This window comes from Podarcis pityusensis (genome assembly GCF_964106645.2).
Source record: "Podarcis pityusensis genome assembly, chromosome: 1".
NCBI classification, from domain to species: Eukaryota; Metazoa; Chordata; class Lepidosauria; order Squamata; family Lacertidae; genus Podarcis; species Podarcis pityusensis.
In genome coordinates, this window is record NC_138028.1 from 82,393,444 (window position 1) to 82,421,152 (window position 27,709).

Genomic DNA, 27,709 nt, shown 5'->3' on the forward strand with positions numbered 1-27,709 from the left:
TTCTTGAGGAATACCTAGTCTGGGCCACCTTAGAAAAAGGCAGAGGGTGGCAAATGTTCCAAACCCGTTTGGCCTAAAATGCCCCTTTTGTTTTCTAGAGACTTTTGGCCACTTGAAAAGTGCAGAACAGGGTTGCACATTTGGTCCAAGAATACTTGCTAAGTCTTAAAAGCTTTTATTAGAACTGAAGGGGGATTAAGAGATTTTTATACTGCTTCTTGTAATAGTCTTGAGGTGGTGTAAACAATTTAAAATGCAATACAATGCAGTAAAATAAATGCAGCTGAAAGCAATTAAATCAGATGCTGGAGCTAAGCAACAGCAAAGGTTAGGAAACACGTTTTAAGCAGGTGCAGAAATAACATTTTTTCTTTTTAATGCTTTTTTAAAATAAAAAAGTTGAATTATGAACACAGTTTGGTTGGTATAATCCTACTTTGCAAGTAAGCTCTGTTCAGATAACTAAGGCTTACTTGCAAGTAGAGGTGTGTAAAAATGGGTCTAAGTCGTCATCCGAGTAGTTTTGGCTTTTGTGTTTGATAAATTGTCTGACTGTGCAGTAGTATAAACAATATTAAATGCTACCCTTTGAGACTCGCCTTAAGAATGCCCATTTGTACTTCGATCTTTGCCTGCCTTTAATGAGAAGATGCATCCTAGGCATAGTAGGTGAAACAAAATCTCTATTTTGAAAGCTTTTTAAAGATAGCCCTTTTTTTGTGCAGTAGGTTCGCGTTCTGGGGGGTTCTCCTGACCCTCCGGAGCGGATGTGGGGAAGGAGAGCCCCATTGTGCTGGTGGGATCCCTTGCATTGGCTTCTCTCAGCACACCAGGTTAGTTGAATCCAGGCCTCTGTGTGCAAGTATCTGGGGTAGACCTGTCTCCTGTCGCTCATAATATAGTATCATAGAATCAGAATCTTAGAGTTGGATGGGACCCCAGGGGCAATCTAGTCCAACCCCCTGTCATGCAGGAATATCAGAACTAGATAATTCCATACCTATATCCACATGGAAGTCAGTACAGTGGTACCTCGGGTTAAGTACTTAATTCGTTCCGGAGGTCCATTCTTAACCTGAAGCACCACTTTAGCTAATGGGGCCTCCTGCTGCCGCGCCGCCGAAGCACGATTTCTGTTTTCATCCTGAAGCAAAGTTCTTAACCCGAGGTACTATTTCTGGGTTAGCGGAGTCTGTAACCTGAAGCGTATGTAACCCGAGGTACCACTGTATCAAAAAATTTCACAGAGGTGGGATGAAGTAATAGTTCCTTTGGCTTGTGACATCCTTTGAGAGTTTGGGAAATGTGAGTTTCCTGCGGCAGAAGCATAACCTTGAGAGAAACATGCAAGGGACTGCAAAACAAAGTGATAGGCAATATTGTGTAAAAGCCTGAAGGATACAGCTGCAGTTAAATATTTTTCATTAACCAGGCTACAGTGCTAAGCCAAAAATCTATGTTCTATCAGATCAATGAGAACCACTACTCTCTTCTTCGATCATTGCATATTGCAGGAAGAAACTCTTTAATATACAAGCAGCCTCTGAATGTGAAATAAAATGTACATGTAGGATTTACGGTAATTTCTAGAATGTTAATATTGGATGGAGTAAAATGGTGCTGTTTTAAGTCTTAATGGTGTTACATTAACTGCACTTAATCATTTTGTTAGCTGTTTAGTTTTGGGAAAGAATGTTAGGAAAGGAATGAGGTCATGTGGCTCTTAAGTGAACTGTTTATACTGAGTCGTGATTTGTAGAAATTTGAGATTGGAGGAGGGAGAGAGATGCAAAACGTGTGTACCTTAACCTAAGGAGCAATATTTCCGACTCTGTACACTTATCAGAGACTGAGTCCTGTTTAAATCTGTGAGGTTTATTGATCAAGGTGCAAAGGATCACCCCTCTCAGCCAGTGTTTCTTCCAGGAGTAGGAAGCCTGTGGCCCAGCAGATGTTTTTGGGACTCCCAACTCTCATCAGTCCCACCATGGCCAATAGGTGGAGAAAATAAGAGCTGCAGTATAGCCAGAAGTTACCTGCTGCTGGTGTGTGTGTGTGTGTGCACGCACATTCAGTGAAACAAGTTGTGTACCTTGAAGAATGAATCCTTTGTTAGCAGCAGTTCGAAACAAAGAAATGGGAAGCTGAAATTAGTAGCAAACTGGAATATACCACAGTACATAACAAAATGACCTGCCAAACTATGCCACCACAAAGAACACTATAAAACTAATAGGGATAAAAACAAGATTGTGCTGGAATGTGAATATCCCAGCTTGCAACATTCTGAATCCAGATATACCATAGATTTTGATAAAGGAGTTGTATTGGCAGTTTTCCTTTTACCCTCTTCCTAGTTCTAAAGGTACTCTTGTTCACTTCTGTGTAAACGTGAAGGTCAGGCTGCTTGCTTAGATCCCTTTCCTAAGTACCATAGCTACAAAAAAACTGGAGCTCAGCTGGGTGTGGTGTTTTGAGCAAAAATACTCTGGATACAAGGGCTAAATGTGAAAACATAAATTCCTTGGGAAGTGGCAATGTACTAAATATGCAAAAGGTTGGATCTAAATTGAACCTTGCCTAGTAATGTAAGTGTATTTACTCTGAAAAGGGACTTGCTGTTAAAAGAGTTGCCCATTACCAAATTGGAATGCTGTAGTTCTGAAATCAGCTGAACTGGCATTCAGCGGAGGTTAAAATAATGTGCTTTTGTTCTCTATTGTCCTCAACAATAATAGGAAGGTGAATGAGAAGAATATAGGCTTGTTATTTTACTTTTTAAGTATTTGCAAAAAAGAAAAAGAAAAAAGCTGTACTATATGGTGGGAAATATGACAGTAAGTTGTATGGCAGCCTGTTCCTTCATCTGGCATAAACACTGGGGCTGTTATTGGACATGGGATATATGTCTGAATGCTGGATTAATTTTGTCCTATGGAAAAAGTGATATTTCTGTTACTTACACAACAGTATGAGTGTAATGCTTGTTTTGCTAATCTTCTACAACCTCTCATACACATAAACGCTGCAAGGCTTATTGGAGACCTTCAGTGCACTCAGTGGGATGGAGGGGCGCTGTGATTCTAAGCAGGCAGGGGGTGTGCGGGGCTTTGTCAGAGCGATGAAAGCTGCATCTAAAAGTCAGCGAGAGAGACAATCTGCTGGCGATCAATTCCGTTTTGACAGTTCAAATGTGGGTCTAACGTAAAAGTCTTCCAGAGCTGAGTGCGGCTTAAAAAAAAAAAAACACCATGGGTGTTTTTTTAAAATATATAATGTCGATCATTGGGGGACTTGCGCACAAATATGTTCTGGAGCCTTCTTTAGCTGCGACGCCGCTCCACAGCTGCCCGTTCCTTTGGGTTATTGACGTCACCAGCATCTTGACGTCACTGGCGTTTCCCGGGTAATGAGCTGTGATGTCACAGGAGGAGGAGTGGGAGAGAAGAACGCGCGCGCCGAGTTCCCCCCGCCCCGCCTTCCGCGCTACGGGGCGCAGTTTCTATGGAAACCTCCGCCTGTGCTAAAAAAGGACTGGGTTGGCAAGCGGCCTCGCTCGCTCCTACGAGTCTCGAATCCAAAGCCTGGAGGGAACCCCGGGGCTTAGGCATCCTCCCGCGGCCCCCGCTTGCGCGCTGCTGGATTGCATTGCTGCTTCGCGACACCTCCTCGGCTGCGTGGTGTGTGCTTGCATCCCAAGCTCTGCGCATAATAAACGTGACTCTACCGCCGCCGGCCCGTCCCCTCTACCTGGAAAGATCCCCGCCCTCGAGGCGCCACACTGCAACTGCTCCCCCCGCTTCTCCGCCGCCTTGCACGGAGCCTGCCTCCTCCCGCTGCCCCCACCACCTCTGCACTCCTTCACACGAGCCGCGTTTCCTTCCCCTGCCCGATCCCCTCCCAGTCACGCTCTCTCCTCCCCCCTCCTCCCCAAGCAAGGACGGCGAGACTGCGGCTGAGCGGGCGCGCTTCTCTGCTGCGGCGACGCGGACGGCCCGGCTAGCTTCGCCTGTCCCTGCCCGGACGAGACCCCCGCCTGCCTCCCGGGCCGCCCCCGTCGCCCGCCCAGCCCCACACCATGATCCCGCCGCGGGAGCCGATGCCCGGCCGCGCGCGAGTAGCGCGGAACAGCGCGAGGATGGGAGCGGGGGGGCAGACTCTGTGAGGCCGGCGCTCCCGGCTCCTTCGCCCCCCGAGCCCCGTCGCAGGCAGCATACCGCTGCTCACCCCGCCGCCGGCAGCCCTCCAGCGAGCCACAGGTCTGGGCCCGGGAGCGGGTGGCGGCCGTGTGGGTCCACGCAGGGCAGGGAGGCGAGGGAGCGGGACTGGGAGCCCGGGAAGAGGCGTGTGCATGCTTGGGGTGCAGAAGGAGCGCGGGCAGCTGCAGAAGGCGCTACGGGGGGCCCCGCAGGGAGAAGTGGGCGCGCTGCCTCCTGGGCCCCTGAAAGTGAAACCATGTGGCCCAGCGCGTCTTCCCCACTTCTGGAAACCGCCGTAGGGTAGGATTGGAACTCAGTGCCGACCGCTCTGTGGGGCTTAGGTGGCCCCGTTCTGCCGCGTCTGGGAGGATCTCTGCCCTGCGTGAAGGGATGTGGCGCTAAACGACGTACATTCAGCCTGGCTTCTCTGGCTCGCCCTGTGAGTTTGTGGGCTTTGCTGAGGCTTGCCTCGAGCCTTGGTTCAAATGTTTGCTGGAGTTTCGCTACTCGAAGCCTGGGCTTAACGGAATCTTGGCTGCTGGGCGGGGATGCGCTTGAACTGCTGCCTCTTGAGTTGCTCTGTCAGGTTGCCATCATGTGCCTTGTATGTCCTAAAATGAACGCTGGAGCTGAAGGCTTCGCAAGCGGTTGGGTAAACAGCACCTTCTAACTTCGACTGTGCTAGGATTAATGAAGGTGTCGTGGGAAAGGGATAGCGACGCTTTATTTTTTTGGTCAGGGCAAGCATATTGAAACCCCGGCTGTTAGGTGGGAGTGAGCTCAGCGTTTCTTGAGGCGAGTGTGCTTTGTGGCAGCTTTGCTTCCGTTCTCCTTCATGAGGAGAAAAACATCGATTTGGAGCTCAATACGCCAAGAGGCAAACAAAAATTCATAGCGTCCTGAGTTTAGGGCTAAACTACTGAAGACCCTGCAATAAAATCCTGCATATGTTTACTCAGTAGTATGTCAGATGGATGCTAGTGTAGACTTTCCCCCAGCAAGTGTGCTTAGTAAACTGCAGTTCTGCAGCCGAATCCCAATGCATAAGTAATGTTGCAGTCCTAAGCCCTAACTCCACTTACCTGGGTGTATACTGCTCGGGATTGAGCAGACAGGGTGAAGATGGCACTCCAAGTGTACCTAGGATTGAACCTTAAACATATTCCATCCTGTTATCTATCATCTTTCCACTCACCATTTAAATGCTGACAGTTATTTGGTCTGGATAAAAAGAGAGCATGTTCCCAACAAGTGTGTGTGCATGTGTAGGCTGGAATTTGAACTGCTGAGGCTGGGAGATTTGCAGAAGAAAACAAGATGCATATTAAATGCGTAGCTGGCCAAGGGGATTGCTTGCATCTGAGACATGAGAGTGCTTGGGCATGAAGTTATTGCTGGACATGACTTTATAAGGGAATATGAAATTCTGTTAAGAGGCATGCTGGTACAATTCGTGGGAACAAACCAACTTCATATGAAACATGAATAGGGCACTGTGTTCACTCTTTAATCTTTTGACTCAGGCATGGTTCCACCCCATTCTCCCCCAAAACAATAATTTCTCTCCGAGGTCTCAGGTGATCACAACTGGAGATGAGAATATTGTGTGAAATGCACATGAAGAAGTTTCTCTGGTGGTGCTTCAGTGGAAGGGTTTTGTTTTCAAGCTCAGAATCTTAAATACTGAGCCCTGGAAGAAGTAGGGCTTGCAAATGATTACTGGGTAGTGAAGGAGCCTGGGGTAGGATGTCACCTCCCCTTGGAGCGAGCAACACAGCAGGGATGCCTTTGAGCTGCCTCCATGTGTTACGCTCAGCCCACCTTTTCCCATACAGACATCTCTGGCAATGCTACAAGTTGCTGACTAGTGCTTACTGCCCATGCTGCGTTATTTTCAATACGATGGTGGGCAGTCTTCTGACAACTCACAGCGCTGTTTTCAGGATCTGGAGTGCAAGGATTTGTGAGGACTGATGTAGTGTAGCAGATAAAGTGTGAGATGTGAGTCAAACACCTCTTCCTGCAACTTCAACTCTTCGTATGCATGGGGATTATAACACTGGACAGCCTTGCAGGGCTGTTGCTTAGATTACTGAGATAATTTATGTTATATTTTGAAATGCTTTAAATGTGCTACATAAATGCTTAAGTATTCTTAAGGAAAGCTGAGTGTTGGTGCAAAGTGAAAGGGCCGAGAGGCAGAGCAGGAGGATGTGTGGGCATGGCAGGGAACATACAGGAGAACTGTCCACTATTAAAGTTGCAGACTTTTTTTCCTGGCAGGACTCCTGTGCCTTTAAAGGTTTCATGATAGACAGAGATTCGGGCTGCACACACACCCCTGCCAAGAATCCTGGGAACCGTAGTTTGTTAAGGGTGCTGAGAATTGTAGCTCTGTGAGGGGTAAACTATAGTGCCCGGGATTCTTTGGAGGGGGAGGGATGTGATTAGAACAGGGGTCAGCAAACTTTTTTAGGAGGGGGCCGGTTCACCTCCCCTCAGACCTTGTGGTGGGGCGGACTGTGTGCATGCATGTGTGCATGCAGCGGAGGAAGGCATCTCTCTCCCCCCTCCTCTCCCCCTGCTTTCCTACCTCCTCCGCCACTCTGCCTGCAGTTGGGAGCCAGTGGCCGTGGCGGCACCCCTCCTTTCCAGGCCACATTTCCTGGGCGCCAGGTGCGGGGCCAGCTACACTGGTTTTATTTCTGCCTGCCATGCGGTTGTAAAAGCCATAGGAGGAGACAAAAAGATGGTGATTCTAAGTCTTTGCCAAGGTGGTTTACAACGTGCCACAAAGCAAGAACTTGAAGAGCAAGGTTTGGATTTGTAGGGCAGTCCTATACATGTTTTAACACCACTGGGATAGTTCAGTCAGTAGAGCAGGAGACTCTTAATCTCAGGTCGTGGGTTCGAGCCCCACTTTGGGCAACTCTACAATTCTATGGTTCTAAGAGTTGCTCCATAATGAACATGTTTAGGATTGATGGCAAGGTACATTCATGACTTGAGCAGCTCCATACTGTGTGGGAAGGCAGAAGACCCCAGCCTTAGAGAAACAAGCAGTTTGAAGTTTGCTGATGTAGTAACAGAGGTAAACATAAGTGTAAGGGCAGTGTGGAGATGCATAGGCGGGAGGAGTGGAGAGTGTGTTGGATCTGCCTGTTGCATAGGCAGGTTGGAGCAAGCTAGGTGGACTTCAAACCTATGGGATCTGCTGTGTTTTTTTACTAGAACCCCAAAATCCACCAACCAGTGCCAGGTACAACTAGTGGCTCAGCCAAGTGGACATATGCTAAGGATGGAGGAATAGGGTGCTTTGTCTGAACGCGTGCTCAGCACAGGAATTAGCAATCAGTACCAAAACCTAGCACAGAAGTCCTTTCACACAAAATTCCACCCCTCGGTCCCCACATAAACAACTACCTGACTTTTAGAAGACATCTGAAGGCAGCCCTGTATAGGGAGGTTTTTAATGTTTTATGTTTTACTGTGCTTTTATCATTTGTTGAACGCTGCCCAGAGTGGCTGGGGCAACCCAGTCAGATGGGCAGCACATGAATTTATTATTATTAACATTAATATCCAAGAACCTAATGTAAGGGTGAGATGAGGGACTTTTTACTTCTTGCTATTATTAGACAACTGTGAGTCAGAAACCTTTGCCAGTCAACCAGAGAACTGGTAAGTGCTGCTGATATGCTCTCTGCTCACCCTGGGGTTAAAGGACTCCAGCGTCCAGCAAGGAGTGGAGCGTCAAAATGGTGGCACTTCTCTCTGGCTCCCCACCGCATTTCCTTTCCAGTGTGTTGAAACTCCCTAGCCCCTCATTGGCCTACAGTTACTATGGAAACCTACCCAGTGGGTTGTAGTTTGGAATAAGGTCAAATGGGGATTTCTTTCAGGCTTCTCTCCTTCTGAGGAAGCGAGAACATAGTTAAGCGATGCCACCTTTTGTCAGAGAATCCTTGTCACCCTCATATGTAGGTAGTAATTCATCTCAACACATGCCTGTTTCCTCACAGGCTGAACTGAAGCAAAACAAAGCGCCTGTGTGGGGTTCATGAAATTATTCAGATAGGTGAAAAAGCAAAAACATTGACACAGTGCATGGGACAAAATGTCCCCCTCAAAGGAAATGAGAACTCTGTGGTAGATGTTCTGGGAGGCACTATTGTTCACACCTCAGTTGCCTTCAGCTGCCTTAACCTCACCTTCCCAGTTGAACCACACTTCCTCTCTAGGAAGCTGCCATACCTTGAGTCAGATCATCAGACCATTGCTCCATCTAGTTCAGTATTGTCAACACTGACTGGCAGAAGCTCTCCAGGGTTTCAGGGAGGCCTCCAAGCCCTACCTGGAGCTGCTGGGAATTGAACCTGGGACTGTAACTAGATCCCTCAGTGCACAGTGGCCACTCATAGCTCTCCCATCTCTGTCCTGGCTGCGTGTACTTACACCCTGCTCTGCTTCGACTCACAGAGCCTGACTGCCAAAATGCTGATCAAGGAATATCACATTCTGCTGCCCATGAGCCTGACAGAGTACCAAGTGGCTCAGCTCTACATGATTCAGGTAACCTCGGTGTTGAATGAGCTGGTGGGTGCCTGCGTCAGATGGGTGTGGCTCAAGCCCTGTGATCGACAGGGCTGGGTGGGTGGGGGTCAGAAGCTGAGCAGGGCTGAGTGATGCGAGAGTGGGGTTGTAGGGTGAGGGATGTTGTGGGGCACAGGCTGAGCAGAGCTGGCTCTCGTGCTCCCTAGAAGAAGAGCCGTGAGGAGTCGAGCGGCGAGGGCAGTGGGGTGGAGATCCTGTCCAACCGGCCCTACAGCGATGGCCCAGGCGGCAGCGGTCAGTATACACACAAGATCTACCATGTGGGCTCTCACATCCCTAGCTGGTTCCGTGCCCTCCTACCCAAGGCAGCTCTGCAAGTGGAGGAAGAGTCCTGGAATGCCTATCCTTACACGCGCACCAGGTAAAATGGGGGCGAACCTTGGCAGGGGAGGGGAAAAGCTGAGGGGGCTGTATCCTGACCAGAGGCTGGGGCCTGAGAGCTCAAGGCAGGTGGGGGCAAGGCTGCCAGTTTCACCACCTTCCCCCTGCAGATACACCTGCCCCTTTGTGGAGAAGTTTTCTATTGAGATTGAGACCTATTACCGACCAGACGCTGGGAAACAGAACAATGTCTTCAACCTGAGTGCTGTGGAGCGCAGGCAAAGGATTCTGGGTGAGTGTTCAGAGATGGGGCATCCCCTCCCCTTTTTGTGTTATGGAGGATGTTGCGGGACATGTTGGTGCTGCCATACGGAGTACCTGGGGCAGGTCAGGTGGGTGAGGCTAGTGAGGGATCTCTGGTGATGTTTTGTGGTGAGGCGATTTAGGTTCAGGTTTAGTTCATTGCATGTAGTGTGTCTTTCCTGTAGGGCATGGGTGGGGAACCTCCCCTGCCTTGCCCCACCAGGTTCCCTTGGGGGAAGGTGGTCAGCACATACAAGCAGAAGACAGGGCTAAATGCATACGCAAGTGCACACCCTGTTCTCACTGGCTCTCACACTCACACGCCCCATTCATGTGCACACATGTTAAGAATTCAGGACCGGAGGGAGGAAAACGGGACTCCTAACAGAAGGTGTTCAGGAGGAAGAGGCAAAGGAATGTCTTTGCTAGGGGTCTGAGCAGACTCTGGGACTTGGGAGGGAAGGGCAGGCTCCACATCGGAAGGAAATCTGTCTTACTTTCTGACGGAGGCCGGGGGCTTGCTTCCAACTCACCCCCCCCCCCTGCTTACAGACACAATTGACATTGTGCGGGACCCCATCTCACCCGGCGAATACAAGGCGGAGGAAGACCCACGGCTTTACCACTCAGCCAAAACAGGACGTGGGCCTTTGGGAGATGACTGGCTGGAGAATGCAGCCGCGGGACCACTCATGTGCGCCTACAAGCTTTGCAAGGTGGAGTTTCGCTACTGGGGCATGCAGTCCAAGATTGAGCAGTTCATCCATGATGTAGGTAAGCTTATGAGGATGCTCCCCACGTTTCCGTCTGCTACAGACTTTTCCCAACAAGTGGGTTGGGCTAGGGCAGCAGTGGGGAACCTGTGGACCTCTTGAGGTTGCTGAACTCCCATCATCCCTGACCACTGGTACCATTTCCTCACACTGGCAGTATTCAGTCAGTACTTCTCAGCTGAACTGTCCCTTCTGTTCACACTTCACCAAAGCTGTTTTGGTGTGAAATTGGGTTTAATAACTGCCCAAAGATCCAGCAGCAATTCCAAGCGTCTCTTGGAAAACTTGCATTGAAGGAGTAATTTGGGATGTTTCAATATTCAGTGTAATTTTGTTTATCTGATATGAAAAGGAATGATTGGATTGCCTGTTATTTTCAAAGGCAGCATCCTCACCATATTCCTCTACTAGTTGCAAGGGATAATGCAAGTGTTTATTTGTGGCCCACACCTTCTAAACCAGGCTTCCTCAACCTCAGCCCTCCAGATGTTTTTTGGCCTACAATTCCCATGATCCCTAGCTGGCAGGACCAGTGGTCAGGGATGCTGGGAATTGTAGTCTCAAAACATCTGGAGGGTCGAGGTTGAGGAAGCCTGTTCTAAACAAGTGGGAACCATAACTGCAATTCCTGTGGTCTCCGTTGAGATGATGGGCTGCCTTTCTTCACACCACTGCCACAAGTACTGGCCAGTCTGCCTCTGCCAAAGCTCTGGAGTTAGCCTCAAGATCTGGCTGAACCAAGTGCCAAGCGAGGGATCTGATTTGTTTGCTCTTTGGTGTGTGGGATGCACTTCCTGATGCTGCTGTTCTCCAAGTGTTGTGCAGCCCCACCCCTCAACAAATTGGAGGTGGTATCCCAGTGAGCTGCTCATGTCCTGGGAGAAAGCAGGCAGGTAGTTGAAGAAGGACATTGTGAGAGAGGCAGCAAGAGTACCGGTGACTTGGAGAGAGAGAGAGAGAGAGAGAGAGAGAGAGAGAGAGTGTCATGCTGACAAAAGAGGGACTGGTGCCAAGAGCACAATTAAAGTAGGGCTCAAAGTGCAAAAGTCTCTAGGAAAGGTGGCAGGACAGAGGTGCCATAAAATAGTAATTGGCTATTAAGCTCAGACACAGTTTGTGGGACCCTTGCTTAGGTCATGCTATGGGATATGCTATAGAAAATCTCATCAAAACTGTGTGGTAGGCTCATAAAGGAAAACTGTGCGTAACAAATGAAGCAGAGTTAGAATCTGTCCTTTTTTAGAAACACTATGCAAATTAGTTCCTGGCGTGTCCTGAATTTGAATTTGTGTTTAATCTTGCACCAGCAACTTCCAGCATTGAAGTGGTGCCTAACCTTGCACCAGCAAACACCCCACTGCTTGCTTGCTTAGCTTGATCCCTGCATGCTACAACGATGCTAGTGGTGTGAAGAATTATGAGGGAGGCAAACTGTCTCCATGGACTACGTATAGATTTTTCACTTGGTTTGGAGCGCAGAGCTCTGAATTTCCGAGACAGAGACTTCAGATTGAAATAATTATCTGTGAGAAATTTTGTTCACTCTAAATGTGAAGCTGGATTGCCAAAAGTTTTATCTCACTTGAACTTAAATGAAACTCTTTTCATTATGATTTTCAAACAGTACAAATACAATTAATACTCAAACGAAAACTAAAAGGGGAAAATTAAAATAGGGAAAGGGGACACGAGGAAGATAGATGGGTTAAAGTGCTTGACCATACAAATGGGAAAGATAAATAGTAAAGAACCGCTGGCTACAATGCATAAGTCTCAAGAAAAGCTGACTAAATGTTCTTGTATTTATCTTATTTGCATTCGGTGTTGATAAATTGCCAGTTCATAGGAGGGCAAGGGAGTGTTAATCCATTGTTATGTGAAAAGCAGCAACTGCTTCCCGTGTTAAAGCACTATGTACTTGACTGACCCTAATGTATGCATGATCCATAGTCCATGGCATAATAATAAATTCTAAGATGTGTGGATGTTATTCCTGAGGAGTAGCTGGGTTAGCCTCTTGCAGCAAAAACAACAGAGCCATGTGGCATCTTAAAGACTAACAAATTTACTGTGTCAATGCTGGACCCTTTCATGCATCTGATGAACTGGACACTAGTCCACTAAACCTTGTGCCACAATGAATGTGTGAGTCTTTGAGATGCATATCTTTGAAATGTAGTGAGATTTCCAGGACTAAATTATCAGTTGCCAAGATTTCACTCCAAAGGGCTTATAACTGGGTAGGTTTGCAGCCTGTGGATAAGGAATCCAATTTCTGTCCCACATCTCCAGCACCTCTGGTATGAGTTTCTGCTCAGTGATAAAGTTGGGAAAAATTGAAACTTTCCCCCTAGTAATTCCCTTAAGGAAAAATCATGGTTTAGCTCCAATCTACATGGAATCTCAGTTTTACAACACTTAACTTTGTCGCCCAAACTTAGTGCATATGTGTGTGAATTGGGTCTAAGTCGTCTTTGATATTCCATGAAAGCCTGCCCAAATTCAACTGTACTATATTGTCAGAGTACTTTTTGATACCAGTGTTTCCAAGTAAGTAAGGGAAACAGCAATTCAATTGTCATGTCGGGGGTGGGGGTGGGGGACTCCACAGGGGAGTGCAAAACCAAAGGCACAAGATCTGATTTGCTCCACTTAACAGAATAGCCTGATGATGTAGCTGAATTCTTGAATGGAGCCTGTTGAAGCAAGAATTGCTTTTGTCAGATCTGAAACAAAAACCAGTGCACTATCTGCATGTAATCCCAACTTGAATTCCTCCCATACCGGCCCCCAAATTTAAGCCCTTGGTCTCATCAAAATTTCAAATGGCCAATGGTTCCAGGAATAAATTTTAAAAAAGGTGTAAATGACCATCCCAGTTGAGTAACCCTTTGCAGCAAAAACGGTTGTGAACAGATGCCATTTGTGATGACACAGGTGTTAGGTGTGGTATAAAGAGTTTCTATCTATGCAGAAATTCTTTTTGGAGGGTGGGGAGTCCAAAGGCTGACAGGATGGCTTGTATGGATTTCCAATTGATTTGGTGGAATGCCTTTGGAGGATGGATGGCGGCTAATGGATTGAAGTTGAATCCTGACAAGACAGAAGTACTGTTTTTGGGGGACAGGGGGCGGGCTGGTGTGGAGGACTCCCTGGTCCTGAATAGGGTAACTGTGCCCCTGAAGGACCAGGTGTGCAGCCTGGGAGTCATTTTGGACTCACAGCTGTCCATGGAGGCGCAGGTCAATTCTGTATCCAGGGCAGCTGTCTACCAACTCCACCTGATACGCAGGCTGAGACCCTACCTGCCCGCGGACTGTCTCGCCAGAGTGGTGCATGCTCTAGTTATCTCCCGCTTGGACTACTGCAATGTGCTCTACGTGGGGCTACCTTTGAAGGTGACTAGGAAACTACAACTAATCCAGAATGCGGCAGCTAGACTGGTGACTGGGGGCGGCCGCCGAGACCACATAACACCGGTCTTGAAAGACCTACATTGGCTCCCAGTACGTTTCCGAGCACAATTCAAAGTGCTGGTGTTGACCTTTAAAGCCCTAAACGGCCTCGGCCCAGTATACCTGAAGGAGCGTCTCCACCCCCATCGTTCTGCCCGGACACTGAGGTCCAGCGCCGAGGGCCTTCTGGCGGTTCCCTCATTGCGAGAAGCAAAGCTACAGGGAACCAGGCAGAGGGCCTTCTTGGTAGTGGCGCCCGCCCTGTGGAACGCCCTCCCAGCAGATGTCAAAGCGATAAACAACTACCTGACATTTAGAAGACATCTTAAGGCAGTCCTGTTCAGGGAAGTTTTTAATGTGTGATATTTTAGTGTATTTTTGGTTTCTATGAAAGCTGCCCACAGTGGCTGGGGAAACCCAGCCAGATGGGCGGGGTACAAATAATAATAATAATAATAATAATGATAATAATAATAATTATTCTCTATATCTATCGACAAAATTGCTTCTTTTTATTATCTCAGCAAAGGGTTATCAGATCTTTTAGCAGCTTTGTGTTGTCTGTGCCTTGGCATTACGGATTGCCTGCTTCTTCAGGGGGAACTGAAAGTAGAAGCAGCCTGCTGCAGGCGTTTAGCTAAGATGTCAAGGTTTTATTTATTAAAGAAATAGACTGATCATTCACATATGACAATAGATCCTTCATGACTTGATGAAGCACCAAAATATAAGCTTCTCTGAGTGATGGTTCCTTTATGAACCATCCGACCAGATGGTTCCTTGCCAGAAGCAGTACGCTTAATTTGCTTTTGCATTGTTTATTAATTGCCTCCAGGGAAATGTTGGGTGAGGTGATAGGGTGGTGAAAAGGAAGGCATGGCATTGTCAGATAAGAGTTTCTTCCAGTATGACAGACAGGATTCCTGCCTGCTTTTACCCATAGATATTTCCTGCAAAAACAGTGTGATTGGATTTTGGCTTAGGCTTATTCCTTTTTCAGACTCACTACTGAACTCAGAATTGGGATTGGGCTGTGAGGGTTATGCATGCCTTCTCGCTTCCCTCTCCTGCATTTTACTAGCGAAGGCTGAGGCAAGTTGATATATCATTCACACAGTTAACAATTGCATAAATGGTTTTTAGAACGTGAGTTGCAAGTGCAGGAAGCCCAATCCAGAATGGAGCCCTCGTTCGCGGTGGGGTGGTGACAGCGGCAGGGGTATACCTTTGACCCTTGTTACAGTCCAGAGTGGGGCACCCATGCCTGCTATTTACATTGGTATGGGAAATTCCCCCCCCCAATGCAAATTGCTGGCCTAGAACCCCACCCCCACCCCCAATTCAGATTGCGGCTTTAGGCAGGGACAAAGGGTTATAGCCCCACATAGTTTCCATGCCAGAGTTCTGATCTGGAGGACCCCCCCCCCCCCCCAATTTACTTAAAAAATAAATTCACAGTTGCAGATTGAATGGATCTAACTTGGCACTTAACTTTCTGTGCTTTGGGGTTTGGTTTTAAAACCAGCCTTTCAAAAGGAGAGCAGATTCATTCCTAGTCACAGTTTTAACCAGGGTTGATGATGGCTGAAATATAATGGCAAGATGAGATAGAGAAGGTTAGGTGCGTGCAGCGCTGGTCTGCCCATGAGGTTGAGTGAAGCAGCCACCTTGGGCACCAGAAACCCCTGGTGAAGTGGTTCCCATGCACCCCTGGAAAAGTGGTGCCAGCATTGGTGCTGATTTCTGGCAAGATCTCATCAATCTCGCCAGCAACATGCAACCTAGGAAAGGGATGCTTTGGCAGCATTAGGTCAGGCCGGCACTTCCTGTTTGGCTTCAAGCAGTGAAGCTGAATGTGTGAGTGGGATCCACACACAAGCAGGGATAGGGCATTTAATCCAATGGCCTCCCAATTTTCTAAATTTGGTTTATCTTGTTAATCTGAACTGGACCTTAATGCTTTCCTTAGCTTTGAGGGAAATGGGCGATGGAAGCATTTAAAGGTATAATATCTAATGCTGGTATTGTCTCATAATGCACTGGGAGCTGGAGCTAGGCCTGATGATAAAGAAAGCTAATGGTTCCTGGGGGGAGAAGAGCAAGTGGCCCCATGGTTTGTGGCATCCCCTGTAGGTCTGCGGAAGGTGATGCTCCGGGCCCACCGCCAGGCCTGGTGCTGGCAGGATGAATGGATAGATCTCACCATGGACGACATCCGGAGGCTGGAGGAAGAGACGGCACTCATGCTGGCTCAGAAAATGGCCAAGTGCATTGAGCCCGACGCAGGGCCTGCAGTGCCCAGTCCTGAGAGCCCGGCTGAGCTGGGTGGCTGCGAGAAGCAGGACCGAGTCGACAACCTAAGGGCTCCTGATTCCTCTCCAGATGATCCGTTTGCCAAGCAGTGGTCGTCGTCTTCTCGGTCATCGTATTCTTCTCAGCATGCTGGTGAGCAGTCATTTCCAGCAAATGGAGGGAGCAAATGGCAGTGTAGCGGGAAGGTGTGAGGAGGATATAGAGGGTTTTCCCTCCTGCCCCTTCTTTTGGGTGTAAGAGAGTTATACTGCTGCTGGAGGTAGGCTTTTGGATGGGCATATTGGAGAGTGTCCATTTTAGTGACACACTTTTTCTCTCTCCTTTCCTTTCCTCTCCTCTCCTCTCCCTCATACACCCCAATATTGTGTGTGTGTGCTCACACCCTAAAAGTATGGGGAGACATATCTCCATATGCACGCTTGTACATTTTAAAAGGAAAAAAGTGTAACGGTTCCCTTCTGAAATAAATTTTACCTGCTGTTGTTTGTAATTAAGCTTAATCAATTTCATGGCTCGTTCTCTTGTACTAGATGAACAGTAGCTGCTGCTGCTTTTTTAAATTAGGAAAACAGAGAGGGCAGACTTCCTATTGTGAAACTTCCTCTTCTTAGTCATACAGTAGTAAGCAACCGATGCTGAGTGTCGGAGCTGCAGTAAGGGTGAAATTGCCCCCATTGTTCCACATACATAATCTCCTATATATACCCTAGGATAAGAAGCTAACTGTTGCTTGCATGGGGAAAACTTTGGGGTTATTTTTTAATGTCAGCATTGGGAGCAAGTTAAGCTTGCTTTAGATATGAGGATAGTTTTTGGTTTTTTTACCTCTTGGTCATAAACTCTATGCTTGATGCCCCTACAGCTGGAGTATCTCCTCACAGCTTATCAGAGTGGCGGATGCAAAATATTGCACGGGATTCTGAAAACAGCTCTGAAGAGGAATTCTTTGATGCTCATGGTATGCAGTGCTGGGTACAGGAGGGTTCTGTGCATGCATCTGTTTTTGAGAGGGCTGAGAGCTATGGGTGTCTGTTGCTGTTGGTTCTGACAGTTGCCACTGCAAGCATGTGGAGGCTGGTTTACAGGGACCTGTGTGACCCGGCCCTCTGTGGGCTTGGAGTTGTGTTTGTTTATACTTATCTTTCAATCACCTTCCCAGATTCTTCCGACTTGTGTAGATTGGGGAAGATAAAAATCTCTGGTTTTTTTACTCTCTGTAAAGAGGAATGCACACACATGCAAAGGCAGACCTTTTTGTTCATAGGAAACGTGCATGTTTTGCATGTGTAATGCTCCAAGTTTATAGGAAACATAGGAAGCTCCCTTCCACTGAGACACACCATTGGCCCATCTTGCTCAGTATTTACACCAGAGATTTTCAACCTTTTTGAGTCCATGACTCCCTTGACCAACTACCTTCTTCCTGTGGCACCCCTATGGGGCTCAGGAGCCCAGTTATGTCACCCTTTGCCTGCAGAGCTAGCAGCCTCTCACCCTTTTTCAAACACCCTCCCTTGTGGAGTCTTCCCTCAGCCTCCTCTCCTCTCCCTTCTCATTGGGTTTCCTCTGCCACTGGTCTCTGAGCTGCCCCCCCCCGCCCCAAAGAGAGGTGCCTCCTCACACTGCCCAACAGGGGCCTGGGAAGCATCCTTGGCCAGCCCCAGAAGCACCATTTGCCTGGGGAGCTTGTAGCCAGGGCTGCTGTAACAAACCGCCACGCAAGCCTTTGGGAGGCAGAGACGTGAGAGGGCATCAGCAGAGAGAGGGAAGGAAAGAGGAACAGAGGGCAGTGTTTCCTGCTGTATCCCTGGGTAACACCCTGGGTGACACCCCAGGGTGTCACAGCACACTGATTGAAAACCACTGGTCTACCCTGATGGGCGCAGATCTCCTGTTTGTGAACTTTGGCGCAGTCCTGTTAAACATGGCAGTTTGTTCAGTGTCTGCAGTGCACTTGCCTCTCAATGAGTTTTCCTTTCCTAGAAGACTTCTCCGACAGTGATGATGTTTTTGCCAAGGAAATCACCAAGTGGAACTCAAATGACTTTCTCGACACTCTAGAGCGACCCATTGAGCCAGATGATGTTCTTGGTAAGAGAGCGGTTCAGGTGTTCCATGCAGAATAGAGTCTGCTCATGGTGTGAGTGAATTTGTTCATGGAGGAATATCCACTGGTCTTTGGTAGTGCTTCTGGAGATGCTAAGAAATCTCAAACTCCATAACTGCACATCTCAGATTCTGAAAATGACCTATGTTCTACACCAAGAGTCTCCAACTTCTATGGGCCTGGGGGCATATGTGAAAATCTAAGAAACTGCCATAGGCACCACAGAATATTCATTTCACAGAGCAAAATCTGGAGCTTTTCAGAACCCCCTCCCCCAAAAAACAACAGACAGAACACACACAAACACTTGAAAACAAATAAAGAACAAGCAAAAACAAGCACATCCTCCACACACAAAAAAACATCCAACCCACACCCCCTCAAACCAACCAAACCAATAAAACCTAATTTGAAAAAATAATACCAGGGTGGTATTGAAGCACAATCGTTTTCATGCAGAGCTCTAGACTTCTCTGCTTATTGCTACAAGATCATGGGGCACTGGCAGTATAATTCTGTCCCTTGAAGTACAGGTAACTCAGAGCTTATGCAAGTTTTCAGTTCTAGGGGGTCTACTTGTAAAAATGAAATTGTGTAAAGTCAGGACCCCAGGAACTGGCCTCCCTGCAAGGTGGAGCACTGCTTACCAGGCTTTGAGAAGGAGGGACAAGGGCTCTGGGATGCTGCTAGAGCCCTCATACCACTTTCCCAAAATTTGATAAGTGAGGTGCTTTGCTTACTGGCCTTTGGGAGCTTTGCAGGGCCCTCCTGTGACTTTCCCAGATCCCAGTAAGCAAGAAAAACCCACTGGAATGTGTGGCAATGAATAAATGGAAAATGGGGAACAGTGGGTTCTCCCCTCCATTTATTTATGTATTCCCCCTCATGAGTGCATAGCTGCAATCTTGTAAGTGAAAGCAGTACAAGTTGTCAATTACCTGTGAAGGCCATTCCTGTTCCATTTGTGATTTCTATCCTTCGTGCCTCCCATTGCTTTCTCTCTTCCTTCTCTGCCTGGTGCCATTAACTAAAACAATGTTGTCTTTGCAGTTGATGCTGTGGCTGCCAAGCCAGACAGTGATGGTGTCGTGGCACCTGGCCCACCAGAGGTGAGTGAACCCCTTGTCATCATACTGCCTTCCCACGTGGGTACCTTCAGAACCATGGCGCCAAGACATGGGAGAGGGCTTGTGGTTACAGGACCATTGTTGCTGCCTCCCAAGTCACTTTTCCAGAACCTCAACTTGACACCAGACCCAGTTCTACATGTCTCTTTCCATAGGCTGGCTCAGAAGGCAACTCCGGGACATGCCGTATCCATGCGCTTTTCCTGATCCTCCACAGCGGCAACATCCTGGACCAGGGCGTGGGAGAGCCGGGCTCCAAACAGGCCGATGTGCACACGCTCAGCGCCACCTTGGACACAGTCACCCGCCTACACTTCCCCGAGGCACTGGGGCACATTGCGCTGCGCCTGGTGCCTTGCCCGCCTATCTGTGCTGCTGCCTACGCCCTCGTCTCCAAGTAGGAAGCGTGTTCTGTCAGGCTCAAGAGCGCTTGGTGGGAGCAGGACTGTTCCCTTCTGACTCAGGGCTTTGGGCAGTTGATTGTGCAGGAGCTCAAGGAGAGCGCTGGTGTCTTCTCCAGGCAGCTTGGATGAGGAGCTATCCCAAGCACTTTATTCGGGGTGGGTGGGTGTTTTGGAGAAGTGGGTGAGGCGTGTGGTAGTGTATGGTGCCTAGCGACATGCAAAGGGTTCAGTGTGAATAATGTGCTACTGTGGATAAGGGCCCACCTAGGGATTGTGGTTTGGGTGAAGTATTGAGACTTTGACGAGAGATCTTAGAGCAGGATTTTCATGAGGTAATTCTGTTCCCTTTTTTCATAGGCCACCATTGTATATATATTAGGGTGGAAAACAATAATTAAAAAGTACGTGCATATATATATATATATATATATATATATGTATGTATATATATATATATGTATGCTTTCCCCCAAAGTTCCCATTTGCTGGCAGGTCATCAGGGAGAAACCGTTGGCCCAAGATCTCTTTTTAAACTGTGGTCAGAAAAGGGGCCTCCCTTTCTGAATGGGCTGCCTGAAACTTCCTTAGGTTCTAGCCCTTAAATCCAGAAGGTAATCTGGAGTCACCTCCTGGGCTCAGTACCAAGATCTGGGTGTTGTGAAAATGATCAGACACTTGGTCTGAGAGCATGTCTTCATCGTTTCTGTCATGGTCTCCTTTTCCAGACTCAGTCCCTACAGTCATGACGGCGACAGTCTGTCCAGTAGCCAGGACCACATTCCATTGGCCGCTTTGCCTCTCCTGGCCACCTCCTCAGGCAGCTACCAGAATGCCGTCGCAACCGTCATTTCCCGTACCAACCAGGCCTATGCCAATTTCATCCACTCTCCTGATGGTGCAGGCTTCTGTGGCCAGGTCAGAGGGTCTGGAATCTGAAATAACTTTGAGGGGAAACCCTCTGTGCTCCAGTTGGAACAAGCATTTTACCCTCTGTGCTATGGTTTTGTTTTGCTTTATCGTCTTTTAAAAATAGAATTAGGGTCTTTGCGGGGGGGGGGGGGGAGGAATACTAGATTAAAAAAAAAATCTTTTGTGAAGGTTCTGAGACATCTCCATCACCCAACCCCGTTCTTTTATAAAACTGCTGCCCCCAATATTCCTTGGCTTTCAACCACATTGGTTAAAGCAGTGCAGTCTCCACTGGATGTACTTCTCAGCTGTAGGAAAGGGGTGGGAATGCAAGGCCTTGTTTAAGAGGCTGGCTTAAGCTTCATGCTTCCTCTGATTAAGCAATGACTGCGGGGACGTTCCTTTCATCAGTGGGGAACTAACTCTGTTCACGTCCCCCTTTATAGGTGCTGTTGATTGGGGACTGTGTTGGTGGAATCCTGGCCTTTGATGCCCTCTGCCACAGCCGTGCTGGTGGGTCAGGGAGTCGTGGGAGCAGTCGCCGTGGCAGCATGGTCAGTTACTGAGCTGTGGTCCATCCCTTCCTTTATGCATTTATAATCAGCTTTTTTCCTTACTTGAGCTCTGAGGGTTCTGGGGAGGAACAGGGATTTGACATGGGAGGGATGAGGGATTCTTCTGATTTGGCTAGCAAGTATTGCTTGCCCAAAAGTTCCTGAAGAGTTTGAATTTGATATCCCGCTTTATCACTACCCTAAGGAGTCTCAAAGCGGCTAACATTCTCCTTTCCCTTCCTCCCCCACAACAAACACTCTGTGAGGTGAGTGGGGCTGAGAGACTTCAGAGAAGTGTGACTAGCCCAAGGTCACCCAGCAGCTGCATGTGGAGGAGCGGAGACGCGAACCTGGTTCACCAGATTACAAATCCACCGCTCTTAACCACTACACCACACTGGCTCTCCTGCCCTAGTATATAGCAGGTCAAGCCCAGCATCCACCCCATTTCCTCTTCGAGGCCTAGTAGGTTCTGTTACCAGAAGAAGGCCCTCCCTCTTTTAACATTCGCTTACAAATAGCAAAGGCTTTTGGATCTCCTCAGTAGAACAGAGATACACACTTGCTGATATTTTCCTTTTTCTTCAGAGTACTGAGCTGCTTTCTCCGGAGACTTCTGTTGTGCGAGACCCCCTGCTTGAGAGGGCAGAAGTGTGTGGAGTGGGCCGTGCCAGTCCTGAGCCCGGGGCACTTCCCTCCATCCAGAAACCCAGTGACAACGTGACGCAGGAGGGCGATTCCTCACAACAACAACAACAGCAGCAGTTCTTGACCAGGTGAGGCAATGTGGGAATTTGGTCTGCAAAGCAGACTGTCCTATTAGGTAAAAGAATTGGTTACAATTAGACTAGTGCCCATCGGGGTTGAAAGTGTGGTCAAATGTGCACCCATTCATAGCATAGCGCTTCTGACACCCAGGACCTGATAAGGAGCTTCCTCTATACCACCAGAACAGCCTCAGAGCATCTCCTTTTATCCAAAACCCTGCACCCCTTAGGGAAACTCAAACTGCTGCCAAGTGTACAAATAAAAGCTAAATCCTTCCCAACACCTACGGCAAATCGTTAAACAATTATAAACAGCAAAAACAATAATAGCGAAGATACAATTCATAAAATGCTACTAACCACACAAAAAGGTTGTTGGAGCGTAGATCCTCGTGCCTTATAAAATTAGAAAAGGCACAAATATAGCTGACAATATTACTAACAAGGATTACTCTTTCCTTCCTATCTTGGTGTTAATCTTCACATGTAACCCTATCATATGCACTTTTTCTGCCCCACAGTTGCCTTCTTGGGTCTCCTTAAGATTATTTTATACTAAAACAATGTTAAAGTTGTGTGACTGCACTTACGTTCATAAACCTTTCCTGATAAATTAGAGGCAGTGTGTCCCCCTGTCTGAAAAGAGAGGAAGGTGAAATATTGATCTAAATTAATGAAATAGGAGGGCTCTCAGATATAGAAATAGCTGGCTTGGTGTCTGTTAAAAGAAATTTACAAGCTGTCTAAAGCTGAATGGGTGCACACACAAAAATGCCACGTATTCACAATTTTTTTTCTTTTTTAAAAAGAGGGAAAATAAAGGCGACTCTGATTTTGGGTGGTAGGGGTGGGTGACATCTGAGAAGTGGGGACGGCACAAGTCCATTTATGCTTCTTTACATGGGGAGAGGAAACAAAGAGATCATGTGATCTTTCAGGCAACAGAGAAAAATGCTGGCCTGGTGGAAACCTACATATAGGCCCTTCACAGGGAAGGTGGTTCTGGTGGGGGAGAGAGAGCATAGGAGCTGTGGGCTGTTTCCTGGCAGTGATGGAAGACTTCTCCTGCCATCTCCAGCCTGCAGGCTAGCATGCCTGCCTCGGAGGCAGAAGGAGACCCTCGACGTAGCAGCAACTCGTCATCCTCGATGATAGAGACCTTTGAGGGGCCAAGCACGGTTGGGAAGCTGGAGTTCAAGGTGTCTGGTTTCTTCTTGTTTGGCTCACCCCTGGGGCTGGTTCTTGCACTCCGCAAGACGGTGATGCCAGCACTGGACGGTAAGGGTCCTTTCCCCCTCCCCTGTCTTCCTTTCGCCTTTCCCCTTCTGCCGAAGCAGGATTCCTTACCCTTTCTCTTTCCCCTCTTCAGTGGCCCAGATGCACCCAGCCTGCGAGCAGGTCTACAACTTGTTTCACGCGGCTGACCCCTGCGCCTCGCGCCTGGAGCCTCTGCTGGCCCGCCAGTTCCATGCCGTGCCTCCCTTTGGCATACCCCGTTACCAGAAATATCCACTGGGCGACGGATCGTCCACGTCACTGGGTGAGAAGAGACGCCAAGACTAGCCTTGGACATGCTTGGGAAATGTGGTGTCCCTTTGGGGAGTATGGGGGAGTGTGGAAGGAAATGCTACAGTATCTTGATCTTCAAATGGTGGGTTGTGGGATCCCTTCCTGGGGTGCAGCCTGATCTGAGATGAGTTGTTGCAGCAGCAGCAGCAGCCCTACCCTAATACAAATGTGTGTATAATTAAGAAGTCGGTCCCGGAATGCACATTTTGACTAAATATGGGTTCTGAATTGGAAGAGTCCTGCTATAGCAGGAGTGAGATATGGGAGCTCAGCGATGCTGGGACTTTTGGAGATGTGACATTGTGTGGTCTCCCATGTTCATTTGTGTTGAAGAACGCCAGGCTGGATTTGCACGGGGGCAGTACTGGGGTGGTGGAAAAGTTATTTTTATTTTGAAATATGGGGTGCCCTGGGTGGGTATCTGTTCTAGGGAGCACTAGCATTCTGTGAAGAAGTAAAGGAAGTCATGCATTCAGCCACGCACAGAATTTCAGCAGGGGCAACTATTCAAAAGGCTGGGCAGCAATGGACAAGTTGCACCTGCCTTGGCCTAAAACTGTTTCAGAGCAGGATGGCTGGATGGTTTGAGTCACGGTAGGGGAGGGTAACATTTATTTCAAGCATTTTACTCCGCTGCTCAGCCAAAAAGGCTCCCAGAACTGATCAGCAGTAAACAAGACAGTCTCCGCCTGCAGGAAGGGCTGGCTTGCCACAAAGCAGGCTGAGGTGAGAGCAAGAGGCAGCAGCTGTTGTGGGAGCAGCAGCCGCAGCCCCTGGCTGTTCCTCTTGAGTCCTGCTTTCCACCTGTCCGTCTGCTACAGGCGGTTTGAATGGCTGCTGCTACAGAACAGTTGAGGGATGGAAGGGCCCAATAGAGCTGGTTTCTCAGCGGAGCCAACGGTGCAGTCCCTGCTTCCCACTCCTTCCTTTGCAGCAGCCAGATGGAATGGCTCCATGTTCCCCTACACCAAATGCTCCCTGCAAATAGAAAACTAGCCTAAAAGCCCAGAAAAGGTGGGCTAGATCCTTTCTGTGCTGCACTGGTATTTGCATAGATTTTTGTATGTTTCATTTTTAAATGCATTTTTACATGGTCTGCAGTTTGAAGTGACACGACCCATTCTACGGCTTGTTCCCGCCTCATTTGACTGCATGCATAGACCCAGCCTTAGTCCTCATCCTCAGCATAAAAACATATTCTTCTACGAGTGGTGTGGTATACATGCCCATATATGGGTGGCCACCCCTGGCACAGCTAGTGTCTCGAAAGCTTCAACTGTTAGGCTCAAGGAGGAAGTGCCCCTCCCACCTTGTAGGAGGGGAAGTTCCTCTGTTCTTTTTCAGACGCAAACCACACAAATTATGAACCTCTGTTCTCCTTCTGCTCTGAGAGCAGTAATATAATGAAGCATATAGGTTTTGTTCAGTCATTCCCCCCCCCCCCTTTAAGCTTTGAATAATTTTGTTGTTCATCTGTGTTTGTATTATATGCTGGGAGCTATGCCTGTGATCATTCCACTTGTCAACCCCGCTTTGATTTAGCTGCCTACGAGATGGAGCTGAATCCTTCATGATTTATTTTTTTAAATATTCATGGAACAGGGCAAACAGGAATGTGAGAATTGGCAGGATTGAGCACTCAAATGACTGTAAATACACACACACACACGCTGTGCTGCTCCTCCTTCTGCTTGCCAATCCCCTGCCATGCCCACGCCTTCTCCTTGCTTATATTCCGCAGCCCCCTTTGTGCACACCCCCATGATGATATCTTTAAGACAAATAGAATCTGAATACCAAGCCTGTCAGCTTGTTCAGTCGCAGAAGGCGATAAGTTCTGTTGGTGGGTGTTGTGTATGTATGGGTGTTTGCTAGTTAATAAAATACCTGTTCTGAATTAATACAACGAATCCGGAACTTCCATGTTAAAGACAACACATGGTACCAGGAGTGGCATACAAGGTGTAGAGGTACTAAGGGATATTTGAGGGCTCTGCGTCCTTTATTTCTGTCACATGAGGCAGCTGAAGAATGGAAGAGAGTGAAGTTTGAATGTAGCAGGAAGGGAGAGACACCAAAAGGAGAAAAAAAAGGGGCTGTTCTAAACAAGGGGAGAAGTTTAAGTAAAGGTGGGGATAGAGAGAGACACTGAGAGGAAAATGATGGGTTTAAACAACAGCAGAGGTTTTAGTAAAGCAGGGATGAAGCGACTTTGAGAGGGGGGGGAATAGTGATTTTAAGCAGTGGCAAGTCGGCATTTCTTCAGAGGCACAGTACTTGGAGGGCACCGCACATAAGACCAGTGGAAGGCTGGGAGGGATTGGGGGATGTGTTATAATTGCCATACTCACCTCTGTTTACCTTTCCATTTGGCCTAGCTGAGGCCTTGCAGAGTCACTCTTCCCTCTTCATGGATGAATTAGACCTTGTGACACCGCCCACTCCAACTAGTGCTTTTGGGGGTTTCTGGAAAGGGAATGAGGCAACCACGTGTGAGACTACTATAACCAGCACCAATGAAGTTGTGAAGAGTAAGTTACATGTTGCTTGTCCTCACCCCCCCCCCCCCAATTTCTATGCAAACACAGTTAAATTTGGCTTCCTGTCTACTTTTCATCCAAGTGCATTTATGAGGCCATTTGAGGAGGGAAAGTTAGGGCTTTTCTCTCCTTAATGTTTACAAATCCGTGTTTGTTTTCTTGTTTTTTAAAATGATGCTCATTACTTTTTGCACCAGAAATTAATCAGCTCTTTCTGTTTTAAACACTGCAAACAGTTGATTCTAACAAAGTGTTACACACATCCGTTTGGTTGAAGTACTTGTAACATATTGCCTGTATGGTCACTAACAATCTGTGGGGGTGTCTTTCCTGTGCTCCCCTCATAACTTAAAATGTTGGTGCATAAAGCTCTTCCTTGATACTCAGCAGCTCAAAAAGTGTATTAGGCCGGCTTTTCTGAATTCATGAACTGAATCCTAACTGCAGATTCAGACTGGAACCCTGAACAATGTTTCTTGTGTCTGTGAGTCAAATGAGTTCATTTTGCAAGGATTGAATATTTGCTGTGCTGCCAAGAAAAGGCTTGTTCTTTGACTGGCCCACCCAAATTTGACATTGCTACCATAGCCTGGGCATATTGTGCCCTTTTGTGTCACTTGTGATCCCACATTCTGAACTGAAGTGCTTTCACACTCTTCTGGCTCTGCCAAGCCACTGAGCTAGTGCCTGACATACTAATAAACCCAAAATCTGAATTATAATGAACAAAGAGTAAAAGGCTGTATTCCTGTGCGCAGCCAGGCTGCTTAAATTCTAGTGAAGTAGAATTGAAAGAGCCCACTGAAATGAATGGAATTTAAAGATTACAGGCCAAGATAGTATTTGCATTTAATGTTCGGGGCTTCTTCTTTTTTAAAATGCAAATACAGTGGAATCAGCTTTCAAGGGAGTAGTTGATGATTGGCATTTGCTTTGTAGGGGAAATCCCAATTTCAGAGGAGGGTTTATTTTTAGGACTGCAACAGTTGAGGAACAAGTTAAATTCACCTGCTGTGATCCCAATAATTATTTGTGCCCCAAACTGACCTGATTTCTGGTTTTTTTAAACAACAACAACAACAAACAAACAAAGCTGCATGTTAAATGCAAAGATGAAACATGTACATAATAAAATATTTTGGCCCTTTGGAAACCGGTTCTTTCTGGTTTCCCCCCTGCATCCATTTCCTTCCCTTCCTTTGGGGGATGGGGGTGTTATCTAGGGGTAGAGGAATCTAGCACCATATCCCAAGCCCTGTTGTCTTGCTTTGGCCAGGGAAGAAGGTCTCTACAGGGCAGTTCTTTTTATTTTATTGCTACACGAGCCCCAGGCTGGTGTCCTGAGGATTGGGATTCTCAGGTCTTTGGGCCTCATGCCTGTCCTTGAAAATACCCTGTATCAAGGCTTTTCTCCTGCTACCACTGGCGGGAGAACTGCCAGCAGCAGTTCTTTGCCTGCCAGGGCATAGCTGGGACCTCTGTTGTGGCACAGGCCCCCCCCTACCCCAAGAGCACTACTCCCCAGTAGCAGAAACCAGCAGAGAGGCCATCAACGTAGGCAGGCAGGGCTGTGCTCTTAGACTGTGAAGGACTGGTTGATGAGGCAGATGTTGCCATATCCCTAGCAGTGCCAGTGTTACTATTGTCTGACGGACTTGAGGCCTCGGAGAATGTGACGAGTAGGACTTGTTTATTTGTTGGGGAGGAAGTAAAGGTAACAGGAAATGGGCAGACAAGGTACAAGCAGCCGCATG

The 27,709-nt window shown here is 47.8% G+C and overlaps 1 protein-coding gene across 4 annotated transcripts in view; it reads left to right on the top strand.

Moving 5' to 3' along the window:
• The first annotated feature begins 3,544 nt into the window (after positions 1-3,544).
• Positions 3,545-27,709, top strand: part of PITPNM1 (phosphatidylinositol transfer protein membrane associated 1) — a 33,002-nt gene continuing 8,837 nt past the window's right edge. The window contains exons 1-16 of one of the 4 annotated variants that reach the window (XM_080975843.1): positions 3,545-3,680; positions 8,679-8,771; positions 8,960-9,174; positions 9,305-9,426; positions 9,990-10,211; positions 15,799-16,110; positions 16,841-16,936; positions 17,962-18,069; positions 19,136-19,194; positions 19,368-19,609; positions 20,342-20,531; positions 20,972-21,079; positions 21,668-21,855; positions 22,925-23,124; positions 23,216-23,386; positions 25,794-25,946. In XM_080975843.1, coding sequence (XP_080831969.1) covers positions 8,694-8,771; positions 8,960-9,174; positions 9,305-9,426; positions 9,990-10,211; positions 15,799-16,110; positions 16,841-16,936; positions 17,962-18,069; positions 19,136-19,194; positions 19,368-19,609; positions 20,342-20,531; positions 20,972-21,079; positions 21,668-21,855; positions 22,925-23,124; positions 23,216-23,386; positions 25,794-25,946 — 2,464 coding nt within the window. In that variant the 5' untranslated portion in view covers positions 3,545-3,680; positions 8,679-8,693. Of the gene's footprint in view, positions 3,681-3,719; positions 4,260-4,830; positions 4,852-8,678; positions 8,772-8,959; positions 9,175-9,304; positions 9,427-9,989; positions 10,212-15,798; positions 16,111-16,840; positions 16,937-17,961; positions 18,070-19,135; positions 19,195-19,367; positions 19,610-20,341; positions 20,532-20,971; positions 21,080-21,667; positions 21,856-22,924; positions 23,125-23,215; positions 23,387-25,793; positions 25,947-27,709 lie in introns of those variants that run through there. The other 3 variants (XM_080975842.1, XM_080975840.1, XM_080975841.1) reach the window with 3 other exon arrangements.